The sequence below is a fragment of the Anomaloglossus baeobatrachus genome, chromosome 9 (assembly GCF_048569485.1).
Source record: "Anomaloglossus baeobatrachus isolate aAnoBae1 chromosome 9, aAnoBae1.hap1, whole genome shotgun sequence".
Lineage (NCBI taxonomy): Eukaryota > Metazoa > Chordata > Amphibia > Anura > Aromobatidae > Anomaloglossus > Anomaloglossus baeobatrachus.
In genome coordinates, this window is record NC_134361.1 from 43,567,978 (window position 1) to 43,585,748 (window position 17,771).

General features: G+C 50.6%; 1 protein-coding gene across 1 annotated transcript in view; it reads left to right on the plus strand.

Annotated features, from left to right (window-relative positions):
* The window catches only part of SIPA1L3 (signal induced proliferation associated 1 like 3), a 101,794-nt gene that overhangs the window by 54,499 nt on the left and 29,524 nt on the right, over positions 1-17,771 (plus strand). Inside the window, exons 4-5 of the mRNA XM_075324854.1 lie at positions 10,974-11,060; positions 15,139-16,730. Of these exons, the coding sequence (XP_075180969.1) occupies positions 15,302-16,730 (1,429 nt within the window). The 5' untranslated portion in view covers positions 10,974-11,060; positions 15,139-15,301. The remainder of the gene's footprint in view (positions 1-10,973; positions 11,061-15,138; positions 16,731-17,771) is intronic.

The window sequence follows — 17,771 nt, forward strand, 5'->3', positions numbered from 1 at the left end:
CGCTCTATGCCGAGTCCGTGTAGGATTACACAGCCCCCTCCCTTATTACAGCTGCTTATAAAACTTCCCTTTTGATGTAATGGGAGCAGCTGGTAGTATGGGCTGGCGGCCAGCTGGGAAAAGGGTGGAGTTAGGGCTCCATCCTATAAGGGGGCCACTAGTGCGGATGGGGGTCCGAGCGTGAAAGGTTGTGGTGGGTGGCTTCATGGTCTTTTGGTAATTGTTGCATATTGCAGGGCTAGATCATTGGTGATCTAAAGCCACAGATGGGATTTTATTTTCTTTTTATTATTATTTATTATTATTATTATTATTATTATTATTATTATGGGACCATAATCTCAAAGTTTGTATCGGCCATAATCCATTAAAGGGATTGCACAGGTTTGGAAAAATACCAACATGGCTGCCGCCTTCCAAAACACAGTGCCGCCCCTTGTTTTCTGGTTGCACCTCGTGTAATCTCCATTGAAATGAATTGTGTAGAGCTTTAATACCAGATACAACATAGCACTGTTTTTGTTTTTTTTTGTGTGCCCTTTTGAATTAATGGACAATTCTGAAAAGGAATGTTATCATCATCATCATTCTTCTGGAGTACAGCGCTCCTCTGCCTGCTGGATTCCTGGTTATCGGGGGGCAGTGCATTCATGAAGCTTGACAGTTCAGATCAGGAATTGTGGTCACGCTGCAGGCCCAAACTGTGTTTTCTTCCATGCTGCTAGTAGAGGCATTCTGGACAGGGTCGCGAGCCGCCTCCGGCCCCGAGGGAGGGTCGCGAGCCGCCTCCGGCCCCGAGGGAGGGTCGCGAGCCGCCTCCGGCCCCGAGGGAGGGTCGCGAGCCGCCTCCGGCCCCGAGGGAGGGTCGCGAGCCGCCTCCGGCCCCGAGGGAGGGTCGCGAGCCGCCTCCGGCCCCGAGGGAGGGTCGCGAGCCGCCTCCGGCCCCGAGGGAGGGTCGCGAGCCGCCTCCGGCCCCGAGGGAGGGTCGCGAGCCGCCTCCGGCCCCGAGGGAGGGTCGCGAGCCGCCTCCGGCCCCGAGGGAGGGTCGCGAGCCGCCTCCGGCCCCGAGGGAGGGTCGCGAGCCGCCTCCGGCCCCGAGGGAGGGTCGCGAGCCGCCTCCGGCCCCGAGGGAGGGTCGCGAGCCGCCTCCGGCCCCGAGGGAGGGTCGCGAGCCGCCTCCGGCCCCGAGGGAGGGTCGCGAGCCGCCTCCGGCCCCGAGGGAGGGTCGCGAGCCGCCTCCGGCCCCGAGGGAGGGTCGCGAGCCGCCTCCGGCCCCGAGGGAGGGTCGCGAGCCGCCTCCGGCCCCGAGGGAGGGTCGCGAGCCGCCTCCGGCCCCGAGGGAGGGTCGCGAGCCGCCTCCGGCCCTGAGGGAGGGTCGCGAGCCGCCTCCGGCCCCGAGGGAGGGTCGCGAGCCGCCTCCGGCCTCCATCCAGCTCACAATAGTGACATCCAGAGCCCCCATAACCGGTATAATGACAGTCAAAGCTTTTCAACACAAATCATAATGGGGCAGTATACAAAGATCCAGGGATCCCATCCCTACCCTGATCCAGATTTGCTCTTCTTTGTGGAGCTACTCACAAAAGTCACATCTGGAGACCTGCTTTTCATATCTCTTTGCACCCCCTTTAAGACACATGAGGAGTACTGTGAGCAAATATTTTTCGGTCTGCTGCTTTAGCTACAGTATGTAATGCTAATTGGCTGACAGATTGGGTTTTCCTCCCAATGTCCTATTCAGCTGGATGCCACCCAGACTATGGAAGATTTAGGCCGTGTTCACACAATTTAATTTTTTTCCCTTTTGACTTCCCAAAACCATGTTAACATTACATTTTCAGTGGTTTTGGAGAATCGCAGTAAAAACTGGTTAGTAATGTATAGTGTGAACCCAGCCTTATAGCAAACAATCTTTACACATGCCGCCCCTCAATACTTGTAGAATCCAGACTTCACTCTTAGATCTGCAGCAGAAAATGGAATTTGCCCTAAATTGTAAGATTGTATAAAAGTGTCCTTGTGATGACAATGTCTCGCTGAAAGCCGCTCTTGAGATTGTCTCTGATTTTCTGACCTCCTTCGTGATTTCCATGAAGCGCTTTCTGCATTTTGCACGTGTTAGCCTTGGTTTCCATAGTACTATCTTTTATTAATCAATGTGTTCCAATATCAAACTCACAAACAAGAATGTACCCGCCCGGTGCGGTCCTGGGCGCTGTACCCGCCCGGTGCGGTCCTGGGCGCTGTACCCGCCCGGTGCGGTCCTGGGCGCTGTACCCGCCCGGTGCGGTCCTGGGCGCTGTACCCGCCCGGTGTGGTCCCGGGCACTGTACCCGCCCGGTGCGGTCCCGGGCGCTGTACCCGCCCGGTGCGGTCTTGGGCGCTGTACCCGCCCGGTGCGGTCTTGGGCGCTGTACCCGCCCGGTGCGGTCTCGGGCGCTGTACCCGCCCGGTGCGGTCTCGGGCGCTGTACCCGCCCGGTGCGGTCTCGGGCGCTGTTCCCGCCCGGTGCGGTCTCGGGCGCTGTACCCGCCCCGCCCGGTGCGGCCCCGGGCGCTGTACCCGCCCGGTGCCGCCCCGGGCGCTGTACCCGCCCAGTGCGGCCCCATACGCTACTCTATATCTGCACACATAGTGATCTCACCGGGGAATTATCAACAAAGGAGGAGGGTTTTCTCTCCGGTACCGGTAGGACGAAGTTCACCAAACTTAAAAACAACCTTCCAACCCAGAAATAATAAATAAACTAGACAGGGTTAGTTTTCAGGTGACTACTTTATGACGCTTATTATGGCAATTACGCGTTGTCCCAGGTAGAAAAACAATTTATTTTTTCAACAATTCGACATAAGAGAATGAGTCAAGTGTTACGTTTCGCGTTAGTTGATTTTTTGGAGTCCAGAGTGCGCGGTCGCACCTTCCTGGCATATGCGGCTTCGTACCTGATACGATACGGTGGCCTTTTGGACATTGACCTCCTTTCCATATCTATTTTACACTACAAATATATACCCCTCCTCAACACAAATGCTGATTGTATCCGTACACTTTGTGTTTATACATATGTGCGATGACATCACTGCACACTTATTTGTGTCTCGCGGTGACATCACCGCACGCTTACATCCCGTGTGTTTGTGTGTCCCGGTGACATCACTGCTTGTTTATCTCGCGTGTTTGGTAACATAGCACGTCGGTGACATCACTTATTTATGTTATTGCCTGTGATGGTGACATAACACCACTTTTTGTTTACATCACATGCTTAGGTGGCTCGTGTTGTGATGTCGTCCTCGCCGGTGACGTCACTGATTTTCTTCCTCCTTTCCTATGATAACTCGCCCTGCCGTCTGTGCTCCGTGCACCAGTTTGGTTTTCGTGCTTTGCTTCGCCCCACCTGCTCTTTTCTGCTTTTACGCCAACAACAGACTGCTGCGCTCGCCTCATTTTTCCCTGTAAATGCGCTATCATTACTCCATTAGATGAACCATGTGGGAAAAAAGCACCGAAAATTGGGTCACTGCGATCTTTCTTTGATCGTGCCGCCAGAGCAAAAGGAGCAAAAAACGGTCATTACAGAATTGAGACGTGCCAATTTTTTTCTACTTTCAGCTGCCGGTTGTTATTGCTACTATTGGATGTTTAACAACCCTTGTGAATCGGGTGGATTGATTTCATGGGGAATCTCGTTCATGGGAGTGATGGAGAGCAAGGAAAATTAAGCAAAAAGTAGCTTGTCCCTCTGTGAACCTTTATTATTAGCTCTCTGCATTGTACGGTCTCTTTAAAAAAAAAAATTAAAGGGAATCTGTCACCAATTTTTGCCCCCTCATCTTGAGAGCAGCATAATGTAGAGACGGAGACCCTGATTCCAGCGATGTGTCACTTACTGAGCTGTTTGCTATCATTTTGATAACAGCAGATCTAGTTCTCTGAATGCTGAGCTCTGTATAACCCTGCCCACACCTCTGAATGGCAGCTTCCTGTGTACACTGTGTATAGACCTCTGTCAATCAGTGGTGTGGGCGGGGTTATACAGAGCTCATGAATATAGAGGACTACATGGCAGCAGGTTTGCTAGTCCTGTACTGATTATTTGCTGCTGATAAAACTAAGTACACTAAGCAGCTCAGTAAGTGACACATCGCTGGAATCCGGATCTCTGCCCCTACGTTATGCTGCTCTAAGATTAGGTGGCAAAAACCTGGGGAAGGATTTCCTTTAATAACTGAGTGTATCGCTTTAAGTGTTAACTGTCCAATCAGTGCTGCCAGTGTCAGTTTGTTAGTACATGCCCCTTTAAACAAGGAAAGGGTAACACCCAGTTGAGGAATAACAGAGGAATGGTGCAACACACAACCCATGATTGTTATTAAAGGGAATCTTATCAGTAGGATCAATCCTCCAAAGCGGTCTATATACACATGTTGGTCATAGAAAGCTGAATAAAATGACACCTTGATATCTGGGATCTAATATCTTATTCTAGATTAATCCACATTCTTCCTAATAATATGTAAATGAGCTGTTAAGATCTATGAGCCGGAGAAAGATCTTGCTGAGAATCTGTGCCCAGTGATTCTAAGTTAAAGGAGGCGTTACCAGTGTGAGACATGTAATAACTGACATTTTGATCAGTGCCGACACCGCACTGCCGGGGCCGCCTCTGCCGGGGCCGCCTCTGCCGGGGCCGCCTCTGCCTCTGCTGGGCCGCCTCTGCCTCTGCTGGGCCGCCTCTGCCTCTGCTGGGCCGCCTCTGCCTCTGCTGGGCCGCCTCTGCCTCTGCTGGGCCGCCTCTGCCTCTGCTGGGCCGCCTCTGCCTCTGCTGGGCCGCCTCTGCCTCTGCTGGGCCGCCTCTGCTGGGCCGCCTCTGCTGGGCCGCCTCTGCTGGGCCGCCTCTGCTGGGCCGCCTCTGCTGGGCCGCCTCTGCCTCTGCTGGGCCGCCTCTGCCTCTGCTGGGCCGCCTCTGCCTCTGCTGGGCCGCCTCTGCCTCTGCTGGGCCGCCTCTGCCTCTGCTGGGCCGCCTCTGCCTCTGCTGGGCCGCCTCTGCCTCTGCTGGGCCGCCTCTGCCTCTGCTGGGCCGCCTCTGCCTCTGCTGGGCCGCCTCTGCCTCTGCTGGGCCGCCTCTGCCTCTGCTGGGCCGCCTCTGCCTCTGCTGGGCCGCCTCTGCCTCTGCTGGGCCGCCTCTGCCTCTGCTGGGCCGCCTCTGCCTCTGCTGGGCCGCCTCTGCCTCTGCTGGGCCGCCTCTGCCTCTGCTGGGCCGCCTCTGCCTCTGCTGGGCCGCCTCTGCCTCTGCTGGGCCGCTGCTGGGCCGCCTCTGCCTCTGCTGGGCCGCTGCTGGGCCGCCTCTGCCTCTGCTGGGCCGCTGCTGGGCCGCCTCTGCCTCTGCTGGGCCGCTGCTGGGCCGCCTCTGCCTCTGCTGGGCCGCTGCTGGGCCGCCTCTGCCTCTGCTGGGCCGCTGCTGGGCCGCCTCTGCCTCTGCTGGGCCGCTGCTGGGCCGCCTCTGCCTCTGCTGGGCCGCTGCTGGGCCGCCTCTGCCTCTGCTGGGCCGCTGCTGGGCCGCCTCTGCCTCTGCTGGGCCGCTGCTGGGCCGCCTCTGCCTCTGCTGGGCCGCTGCTGGGCCGCCTCTGCCGGGCCGCTGCTGGGCCGCCTCTGCTGGGCCGCTGCTGGGCCGCCTCTGCTGGGCCGCTGCTGGGCCGCCTCTGCTGGGCCGCTGCTGGGCCGCCTCTGCTGGGCCGCTGCTGGGCCGCCTCTGCTGGGCCGCTGCTGGGCCGCCTCTGCTGGGCCGCTGCTGGGCCGCCTCTGCCTCTGCTGGGCCGCTGCTGGGCCGCCTCTGCCTCTGCTGGGCCGCCTCTGCCCAGCCAATACACACAGTTTTCGGTAGTGTACTGTGGCAGCGGGAATAATGAAGCACAATCTTATATAATCAGCAATGGTTTGTCACTAATGTGCTGTGCAGGGTGCGGGGCCGATCGCTGCGCTATCTTTTCGCACCTCCTGACTTGATAAAGTAGGAAACGTTTTGTATCCATCATGGCTATTGACTTCACGGCTTTCATGCTTGTGTGGATATCGATCTTTTAAGCTTCCAAACACAGTGAATGGAGGGAGCGATATCAGCCGTCCGTTACATAACCGTAACATTAGGTGCAGAGGACAAATAACATGTTCTGAAGAGCTTGCAATCAAATAAAAGACGGGAGAGAAGCTGCAGGTTTAGAAATGTTTATCCAACATATCGATCCATCTCTGCTGGAAAGTAACCCTCGTCTGGGCTGTGGACAGATCTACCGGGCTGTACGCCTTTAGTTATACCTCTGACTGTTCCCAAAATCGTACGTTATCCATCGGTCAGGGTAGAGCGTACTGATGACGGGTAGGGGGGGGGGAGTGGAGACAGAGCCGTATTTGCACCAATATTTATCGTGACCTACCCAATATTATTGCTTCTAATTGAGCGGCTGAACGTCAGAGGTTGAGGGTTGGGGTCTTCTTTGGTTTCGCTCTACTATCGCAGACCTTCAGAGCTTCACTCTTCTCCATGCCCGTTTTGCTCATCATCCTGGCTTAGCAAGGGCACCGTGCCTTCTAATGTTCCATCCTACCATTGTCCCCTCTCTGTACACTCCATAATTATCTTTTTTAGGTTAATTGGTCAGTGAATGGCCCTCAGCTTCCCTGTCCAAACCCTGAGTGGTGTTGGCAGACGTAGACTTGGAGGCCTCTAAGATGCGTCAATGAGGTCTGGGCAGGAATGTGATGACCAGGGCCATTAACACCTTCCTACACCTAAGAAATTAAATTACAGGTATCCTCTTCCATCCCTCGAATGAGCAATAAACATTTCTTCTATACAGTATATCACAAAAGTGAGTACACCCCTCGCATATTTGAAAATAGCTAAATAACTGATGATCTGACCCTGTGATACAATGTACAGTGTCAGTGTGCAGCTTGTATAACAGTGGAAATTTGGTGTCCTCTAAATAACTCAACACACAACCATTAATGTCTAAACCGCTGGTAACAAAGGTGAGTACACCCCTAAGTGGAAATGGACTAATTGTGCCCAAAGTGTGAATATTTTGTGTGGCCACCATTATTTTCCAGCACGGCCTTAACGCTTTTAGGCTATGTGCGCACTAGAAATGTGAAGTTTCTCAAGAAAAATTCTTGAGAAACTTCTGCCAGTGAAAGATTTCCGGACCTGCGGAAAAAATCCGCACCAAATCCGCATGCGGTTTTGCCGCGGATTTACCGCAGGTTTGTCCCTGCAATAAATAATAAAGATAATCGATAGACAGATAATGGATAGAGGGAAAGATGGATAGATGAATAGATGAATAGATAGATAGATAGAGGGATAGATAGATGAATAGATTAATAGATAGATAGAGGGATAGATGGATAGATAGAGGGATAGATGGATAGATAGATAGAGGGATAGATAGATAGATAGATGAGAAAAACCTATATAATGTTCCACCTCCCTGCATTTTCTAAGCTGGCACCCTTTAGTGACTTTCATGTGGCACTAAAGGGTGCTTAGCCTTATATTTAGCCATAAAATAAATAAATAATTAAAAAAAAACGACGTGAGGTCCCCCCATTTTTTGTAGCCAGCTAGGGTAAAGCAGACGGCTGCAGCCTGCAGACCACCTCTGGCAGCTTCACCTTGGCTGATAATCCAAAACAGTGGGCACCCCACGCTGTTATTTTAAATTATATAAATTTAAAACAAAAAACGTGCGGTCCCCCCCATATTGGATCACCAGCCAAGGTAAAGCGGACAGCTGGGGTCTGATATTCTCAGACTAGGGAGGTCCACTGTTATTGGACACTCCCCAGCCTAAAAATAGCAGGCCGCAGCCGCCCCAGAAGTGGCGCATCCATTAGACGTGCCAATCCTGGCGCTTTGCCCCAGCTCATCCCGCGCCCTGGTGCGTTGGCAAACGGGGTAATATATGGGGTTGATGCCAGATGTGTAATGTCACCTGGCATCAAGCCCTGGGGTTGGTGAGGTCAGGCGTCTATCAGATACCCGACATCACCAACCCAGTCAGTAATAATTAAAAAATAGACAACAAAAAAAGTTTTATTTGAAAAAACACTCCCCAAAACATTCCCTCTTTAACCAATTTATTGAAAAGAGCACAATCAATTCCACGTCCGGCGTAATCCAATAAGGGGGGGGGGGGCACGGCGATCCATACCATAGTCGCTGTCCCAGTCAATGAAGAACAGAATGTTCCCCATTGGCTGGGAGAGCAATGCAGTGACCTGAGCTAACATCAATAGGTCAGCTCAGGTCACTGCAGGGGATGACGAGCGCTGCCATCAGGAGCATAGATGAGATCATTACCTGCTGTGATCATCTCCTGTACTGCTGACGTCAGCGCTGTCACTGACTGCTATGCCCGCCGCGTTGTCAGAAGTATCGCGAGAGCCCGTGACGTCACCGCTAGTGACAGTCTCGGGCCGCTCGCGAGACGGGCATAGACAGCAGTGACCGCGGTGACGTCAGGAGGCAGGAGATCGTCACAGCAGGTAATGATCTCACCTCCTGACAGCAGCGATCGTCATCCCCGCGGCTCCCAGCACTGCAGGGTGTCAGTGTCTGCCTGCGCTGCCGCGTGACAGGCTGCTGACACTGCGGGCAGACACTGACACTGCAGTGCATGCAGCCGCGAGGCCGGAGCAGGACACAGACTGCACGGGCACCTGGAGGTCGCACGGAAGTGCTTCTGTGCGGCGTCCAGGGAGTGTGACGTCTGTGTTTACTCTGCTCCGCTTCCTGGCATAATGACATCGCTTCCTGCAAAACCGCAGGCAGCGATGTGCATTCCCGCAGGTAATTCGCGGCTATTCCGGGGGTATACCGCACATCATTGCTACCTGCGGAATACCCCCGGAATACCGCAGGTACCTGCGGAAATTAATGGACATGCACATTTTCTCAAGAAAGTTTCTCGAGAAAATTTTCTCAAGAAATTTTCTTGAGAAAAATCCGCACAGTGCGCACAGCTATTTTTTTTTTTCTCATTGAATTTCATGGGAAATGTCTGCACAAAGATTGCAGACATTTCTCAAGAAATTTCCGGGGCAAATCCGCAGGTAAATCCGCAGGTAAAAAGCTCTAGTGCGCACATAGCCTTAGGCATGGCGGTCACTAGAGTTTCACAGGAGCCGCTGGATCTTCTTCCATCCTCCATGACGACCTTACGGAGCTGATGGATGTTAGAGACCTTGTGCTCCTCTACCCTCCGTTTAAGGAGCCTACACAGATGCTCCATAGGGTTTAGGTCTGGAGACACTTGGCCAGTTCAACACCTTTACCTTAAGTTTCTTAAGCAAGGCAGTGGTTGTCTTGGAGGTGTTTGGGTCGTTATGTTGGAATATGAAGGGGGAGGGGATCATGCTCTGCTTCAGTATGTCACAGGACATGTTGGCATCCATGGTTCCCGCAATGAACTGTAGGTCCCCAGTCGTCAGCACTTATACAGCCCCAAAACATGACCGTTCCACCACCATGCCTGACTATAGGCAGGACACTTGTCTTTGTACTTCTCACCTGGTTGCTGCCACACACACTGACCCAATCTGAACCACATAAGTTTTTCTTGGTCTCATCAAACCACAGGACACAGTTCCAGTAATCCATGTCCTTGGTCTGCTTGTCTTCAGCAATGTGACGCAGTGTGCTGTGTATGGTCTGAGCACTGATAGGTGGACCCGCCACCCCTGTAACCTCTGCAGCAATGCTGGCAGCACTCATACATCTGTTTTAATACGACGACCTCTGGATATGACGCTGAGCACGTGCACTCAATTTCTTTGATCCACCATGGTGAGGCCTGTTATGAATGGATCCTGTCTTGTTAAACCTCTGTATGGTCTTGGCCACCATGCTGCAGCTCAGTGTCAGGGTGCTAGCTATCTTCTTATAGCCTCGGCCATCTTTATGTAAAGCAACAATTCTCTTTTTCAGATCCTCAGAGAATTCCTTGCCATGAGGAGCCATGCTGAGCTTCTAGTGACCAGTATGAGAGAGTGTGTGAGGGATAACACCAAATGTAACACCCCTGAGACCTTGTAACACTAATGAGTCACATGGCACCGGGGAGGGAAAATGGATGATTGGGCACAATGTGACCATTTTCACTTAGGGGTGTACTCACTTTTGTTGCCAGTGGTTTAGACAGTGTTGTGCCATTCCTGTCATTCTTCCACAAAAAAAAAAAGAATAAATTGTCATCCTGGTGTCACAGAGTTGGGATCAGTGATGACCGTGTCACTGTAACAAGGGGAGCGGCTGCACGAAGTAATCAATTCATTCACACATCCCTTAATGAACAGCACAGAGTGAAGAAAATGCTGTAGGATTGTTATTTCAAGGGGAATTAAAGTTTGTACTAAAATGTCAGGAGTGGGAACAGATATAGTCTAAAAATGGATACATTTCCTTTCTGTAAAACATCTTTCTCAGCCAACATGCTGGGAGATTCCAGCTCTGAAGCTTGCAGCTTTATGAATGCAGCTCCGGCCTATAATGTAGTTTTTAAAGTTGTACAATCCACAACGATCCCATTAGAATTGCAAGTGATCATCTCTATTACTAATATGACGATTCAGTCTCCATCTTTTTGCCTCCATTACTTCCTTAGGTATTAGTTGTCCCTTTTAACCATATTTTTTTTCTTACATCCTATAAAGGAGGACACTGTAGAGAAGAGAAAAGCGCTGCTCACTAGTGGAGTCACCAGTCACATACTACTGGTATCAGAGCTGTAGATTCTGATTTATTAAGGTTGAAGAAACCTAAATATTGGTTGAAATGTATCTTTGTTTTTTTTTTGTTTTTTTTTTATGGCTATGGTAGGGAATACAAGAATATATTTAATTTTTGCACCTTATTTATAAGGATGTTGCTTCTCATATCCATCATTCCTATAACCATTATTTGTTCTTTACAGGATACAAGTGCTTTCCTGTGATCCTAGGACGTCCCTGCCCCATTGTACATGCCACTAGTGAATAAGAAGCAAGATGGCGGCGTGCAGGTAGGCAGCGTGTGTGCGTGAGGTCACCGGTTTTTAAGTTTTGGTAATACTTTTCTGATTCACCTAATTGACCATGCACATGAATGTTGTATTATCCCTTTAGTGTCACATTTATCACTGCCCCAATCTACCCAGGTCCAAAAGACTCCCCCTGTGTAGATGGAGCAGTACTGAGCATGTGCGGCCATCACTTCTGGAATGGGGCTGTGGTTGCACATGCTCAGTATCAACAATTCTAATTGGTTAGTCCTGTTTAGATTGGGATATTATCCTACTGCTAGGTTTTCATAGCTTCAGGCTGCATATTATTTTATGTTACGAGTACAAAGCACCCGAGCATGGTAGTGCCCACTCATCACTAGTTACGAGTACCGAGCACCCGAGCATGGTAGTGCCCGCTGATCACTAGTTATGAGCACCCAAGCATGGTAGTGCCCACTGATCACTAGTTACCAATACTGAGCACCTGAGCATGGTAGTGCCCGCTCATCACTAGTTACGAGTACTGAGCACCTGAGCATGGTAATGCCCGCTTATCACTAGTTACGAGTACTGAGCACCCGAGCATGGTAGTGCTCACTCATCACTAGTTACGGGTACTGAGCACCCGAGCATGGTAGTGCCCGCTCATCACTAGTTACGAGTACAGAACACCTGAGCATGGTAGTGTCCGCTCATCACTAGTTACGAGTACTGAGCACCTGAGCATGGTAGTGCCCGCTCATCACTAGTTACGAGTACTGAGCACCCGAGCATGGTAGTGCTCACTCATCACTAGTTACGAGTACTGAGCACCTGAGCATGGTAGTGTCCGCTCATCACTAGTTACAAGTACTGAGCACCTGAGCATGGTAGTGTCCGCTCATCACTAGTTACAAGTACTGAGCACCTGAGCATGGTAGTGCCCGCTCATCACTAGTTACGAGTACTGAGCACCTGAGCATGGTAGTGCCCGCTCATCACTAGTTACGAGTACTGAGCACCCGAGCATGGTAGTGCTCACTCATCACTAGTTACGAGTACAGAGCACCTGAGCATGGTAGTGCTCGCTCATCACTAGTTACGAGTACTGAGCACCTGAGCATGGTAGTGCCCGCTCATCACTAGTTACGAGTACAGAGCACCCGAGCATGGTAGTGCCCGCTCATCACTAGTTACGGGTACTGAGCACCTGAGCATGGTAGTGCCCGCTCATCACTAGTTACGAGTACAGAACACCTGAGCATGGTAGTGCCCGCTCATCACTAGTTACGAGTACAGAGCACCCGAGCATGGTAGTGTCCGCTCATCACTAGTTACAGGTACTGAGCACCTGAGCATGGTAGTGTCCGCTCATCACTAGTTACAAGTACTGAGCACCCGAGCATGGTAGTGCCCGCTCATCACTAGTTACGAGTACAGAGCACCTGAGCATGGTAGTGTCCGCTCATCACTAGTTACAAGTACTGAGCACCTGAGCATGGTAGTGCCCGCTCATCACTAGTTACAAGTACTGAGCACCTGAGCATGGTAGTGCTCACTCATCACTAGTTACGAGTACAGAGCACCCGAGCATGGTAGTGTCCGCTCATCACTAGTTACAAGTACTGAGCACCTGAGCATGGTAGTGTCCGCTCATCACTAGTTACGAGTACTGAGCACCTGAGCATGGTAGTGCCCGCTCATCACTAGTCATTATTTGTGCCCAGTAAAGCAGGGGCATGATTGCTGACTACATTGTACCTGTATTTTTGAGGTGTAGGGTCAGTTTTGTAGTTTGTTGCCTGTGTCTGGCCCAGGAATATTGTCTTCTGGGTAAGAAAGCTAAAACCATAAACACACATGACGTGTCAGAATCTTGTCAAAACTGGTGGTAAGTGCTGACGAAGATCTTTAAAACCTAAAAATATATCCTTTAGTTTGTACCTCCAAAGGGAGCTAAATTCTGCATCACCCGGTCCGCTGCTTCTTCATGAGTCATGACGGCTGAGCCCAGTGCCATTTATTGTTATAAAGAGTCCCATCCCAGGTGAAATTACAGTGCCGTCCCCGGCTAATTTATGGTTTCAAACGGCTAGTCTGATAATATGGCATTTTTCTGTAATAGACTCCTGTCTACACCCGACTGCTGAGCCATCATAACTGCTCTATTTTCCCTCCCATTGAGATCTGTAGTTATATAGTAATTTCTATATAAAACCAATGCCATAAACCCGCAGCTATGACCTTACTATAATTTCCGTGCGTATAGGAGTTCAGTATGTGACGTTCATACTAAAAAAACACAAAAAAAGACATCGAAATCCTAAATAACATTAGGAAAAAAAAGTTTCAGCATCATTAGTGATTAAAATTGCAAAGTTCTCGTAAAAAAAAAAAGCAAATTTGCAATTTACTTGTTTAAAATCTCTATTCTCAAAAGCAATGAGACTTTTTTTTCTTTTTGTCTGGGTTATCAGCCACCGCTGCGGTCTAGTTGCAATGTCTTCGCACACGTAGAGCTCTTTTTTAATGGAGTTTGTAAGCGCTGTCCTGCAGGAGCATATGATCCGGCCTCCAGATTTAGTGTCCCTTCCTTCTTCCGATGCTGCAAAAGCAAATCTGCCCCCACTTGCAACAATCTGAGAAGAAACCGTTCGAAACAGCATCGCAACTATACAGCTGGTTTGAGCTGTTAATCTTCAGGAGCGCACTGGCCCCCTGGCAAAGCAGGAGGAAAGGGAACGGTGCGCTCCTGAAGAGTAAGTACTTTTAAGTAAAAAAATACCTTACTGAAGCAGTTTTACAATAGGAACAATAATAAGTCCAAAAAAGGGACCGAGTAGATAAAAATCACCAGAACTCAAGATATCTGAATTTTAAATGCTTTTTCTGCATTCGTTGGGTCTAGGAAAAGAAACCCTAAACCCCACAATCAAGTAAAGAACATATACCGTATTTTTCGTTTTATAAGACGCGTTGGATTATAGGACGCACCCAAGATTTTGTAAATACGGGGTCCGTCTTGTAATCCGGTGGTGTCTTACCAGTGGGGGGCAGCAGCGCTGGTGGAGTGGGGTCACAGATTGCAGAGACGTTGGTGGAGTAGGGCGATGTTGCGGCGGGTGTCCCGGATGCTCGCTGCAAGAACATATAGAAACTGTCGTCGGTGCGGGCTTCAAGGAAATGGCGCCCGGAGTCAGCGCCTGCTCAGATTGACCTATCGGCTCAATGACGAGCTGAGATCTCATTTACACATGCACCACCTCCGGGCGCCGTTTTTTTCAAGTCCGCTGTTGGGAGATCAATGGGCCCGTTGTGGCGTGTGCGCAGATGAGATCTTCAGCCGAGAGCTTAATCTGCACACACGCCGACTCCGGGCCCCATTATTTGAAGCCCTCACCGTTGATTTTTAGAATGCCCCCTGCTGCACCGCCCGCAGCAAGCACCAGCACAGCCCCCGCAGCATTGACCCTGCCTTCTATGACCTTTCTCCACCTCCCCGCGGTTAGCTACGTTCGGATTACAAGATGCACCCATCATTTTCCTCCCAAATTTTTGGGAGTAAAAGTGCGTCGTATAATCCGAAAAATACGGTATATACTTATTAGGCACCATTCACTGTTGCATTGGGGGTGCCGTTATCCCGAAAAATGTTGCCAAAAATTGCCAGAACTCTTGTTTCCGACCCAAAGCAGCCATTGATGAGCAATTCGATTCACTGTCCAGTTCGGTCCTCCATGGTAGATTGGTGGTCCATCCTTTCGTCTCTGCTCCCGGCATCCTCGGCCTGGCGTTTTGGGCATTTCTCATGCTTACGTCATTTGAGGTCTAGTGACTAGTAAGTCCTAGAGGACCCAGGATATTGGCCATAGAGGTAAATACCGGCTGTCATGGAGGACTGGACACTACACCGGACCAGGGCAGCGTGAATCGTCTCAAGCCCGAATGCTATGGGTGATGATAATATATTATACTACACAAATTTGGGCCCTTTTTGGTCATTCTTTGGCTGCTTTTCATGTATATTTTGGATGTATAGTGTACCACTTGCACATGGCTATATTTTATTTCCGTTGTCTCATCGGTCTATAACTATGCCATCTTCTCTTTTTTGCAGATTCATCTGAAGTGATCCAGCCGCTCTACGGACATACAAATGCGCCCTATTGCTTTGTATATCTTTGCACAGACACGGTCCCCATAATGGTTCTGCACTTTGGCTCAACCAAGAACTTTAATCCGATTTTGCTCTATACGGATATTTATATCTGTATTGGAGCATGACAAGCTACAGACCCTACCAAAACGATGGAGTGGAGGCAAGCGGGACATCCATGAGAGCCAACGATGTCCTCCGTGGGGTGGATTATTATCCACAGGGCCTGTGGGGACAGAACAGCAATGGGATGCAACACTCTACGGAAGCATCAAAGTTTAGCTCTATCACCCCTGCAATGCCCAAAATGGGAGTGCGTGCCAGGATTGCCGACTGGCCTCCAAAAAAAGAGACTCAAAAAGAGACGATGACCCCTAGCCCTTCGAGGGAGATGGAAGGGACGAAAGAGTTCTACCCACAAAGGGGCTTCCCAAATGGGCAACATTTCCAGAGCAATGGGGGCTCTCCGGGATTTCGAGGCTTTCATAGACTGTCGAGGAAGAGGTCCAAAGATGTGGAGTTTTTAGATGGTTGGCCGAGGTCTCCGGGGCGGACATTTATCACTCTTCGGAATAGAAGCAACAGTGAGACCACACTAAGTGAATGTGATGTGGATGTATCTTTGGAGCCAAGGGGGTCCAAATTTAGCAACGGGATGCCTCTCTTCAGAGAGTACGGGAGCACTTCTTCCATTAACGTGCAGGGAGTTTCCGAACAGAGCTTATATGATATGCTGAAGGACTTAAGAAATGAGAAACATGACAAAGGAGGCGAGTCGCCCAGTAGGGGAAGCGGTCTTCTTCACGAGGATTCAAGTATGGCTTCTAATCTTCACTTGGCAGCGAGTTCCAGGACGGATCTGCGTAATGGTCAATATCAGAGAGATGACGGTACGATAAAGGACAAGCAACGAAAGCGAGCCCCCAAAGGGGAGTCCAATGACTCCTCCATTTTTCGCAAGTTGAGGAGCAACAAAAGTGAGAATGAAATGGGTAAGTCCTACGGGGATCAGGACGAAAGTCATAAACCATGGATCTGCCCCAAATCCTTCGCCCATTACGACGTGCAGAGTATGCTCTTTGACCTGAACGAAGTAGCCGCCAACCGAAATTACGTTGCCCAAAGGCGGAACACTACAACGGGAGCCTCTGCCGCGTCCGCTGTGTCCTTAGCCGTTTCTAAAGCCTACAGCCTTGGCAACATGGACCCCAGCTTCACCAGCACTGAAGACCTGAACTTTAAGGAGAACCTGGAGCACGATATGGGGGACAATAACAGTAACGACCTTCTTCTCAGTTGTCCACATTTCCGAAATGAGACCGGGGGGATGTCCGAGCGTAATGTCAGCTTTTCCAAGGCTTCTCCTGGCTCGCCGAACGGGACTGAAGGAGGAGTTCTGGAGCCCTCTCTTTCTATATACTGTACCAATGCCAGTATATCTGTCTTGGAAATTTCCAAGGAAATGCAGAAGACACAAGGGAGATTAAAACACTACAGTATAGAACATGTGGATTCGGGAGCCCGATATTTCCAAGACTACTTCCATGGGAAAGGTACAGGTCTGTTGTTTTCCTTTCTTTTCTAATACTGGTTAATGGGGTAGTGCCTTTTATTTTTAGGACGCCACTTTTGACCATGAGCTACCGTACTTTTCGTTTTATAAGACTCACCCCAAATTTAGAGAAAGAAAGGGAAAAAAAATATGGGGTCCGCCTTATAATCCGTTTGTGTCTTACCGAAGGAGGGGGGCTTCAGCTGTGGCGGAGCGGGGTCACGGGAGGCAGCGGCAGTGGTGGAGTATGGCGGTGCGGCAGGTGGTTTCGGGCACCGTGAGACAGTAGCATCCATAAACTGTCTTCGGTGTGGGCTTCAAAGAAATGGTGCCCGGAGTCAGCGTATGCGCAGATAGAGCGCACGCACCACCTCCGGGCGCCATTTTCCTTAAATCTGCTGCCTGGAGATCAATGAGCTGGAGGCGGCGCGTGCGCAGATGAGATCTTCAGCCGTGATCTCAGCTGTGCACGCGCCACCTCCGTGCACCATTTTCCATAAGCCCGCTGCCAGGAGATCAGTGGGCTGGAGGCGGCGCATGCGCAGATGAGATCTTCAGCTGTGATCTCAGCTGTGCACGCAGCAGAAAGTTCAGTGCTGAGGGCAGGGTTGGACCAGGAGGCATGAGACACCTACCGGTAGTAATAATTTTCTGATAGTGTTTTATCAGCCGATCATCACTACAGGACTAGTTGTCTTTTGCCTCGTGGCCCAACATCACCCGCACCACTGATTGGTAGCTTCCTGTGTATACTGTGTGTAGGCAGAAAGTTGCTAATTAGGTGGCGGGTTTATACCAGGAGTCACAAGACACTTAGGGGTACTTCTCACATAGCGAGATCGCTGCTGTGTCACGGTTTTTGTGACGCAGCAGTGACCTCATTAGCGATCTCGCTGTGTGTGACACTGAGCAGCGATCTGGCCCCTGCTGTGAGATCGCTGCTCGTTACACACAGTGCTGGTTCATTTTTTGGATGTTGCTCTCCCGCTGTGAAGCACACATCGCTGTGTGTGACAGCGAGAGAGCAACAATCTGAATGTGC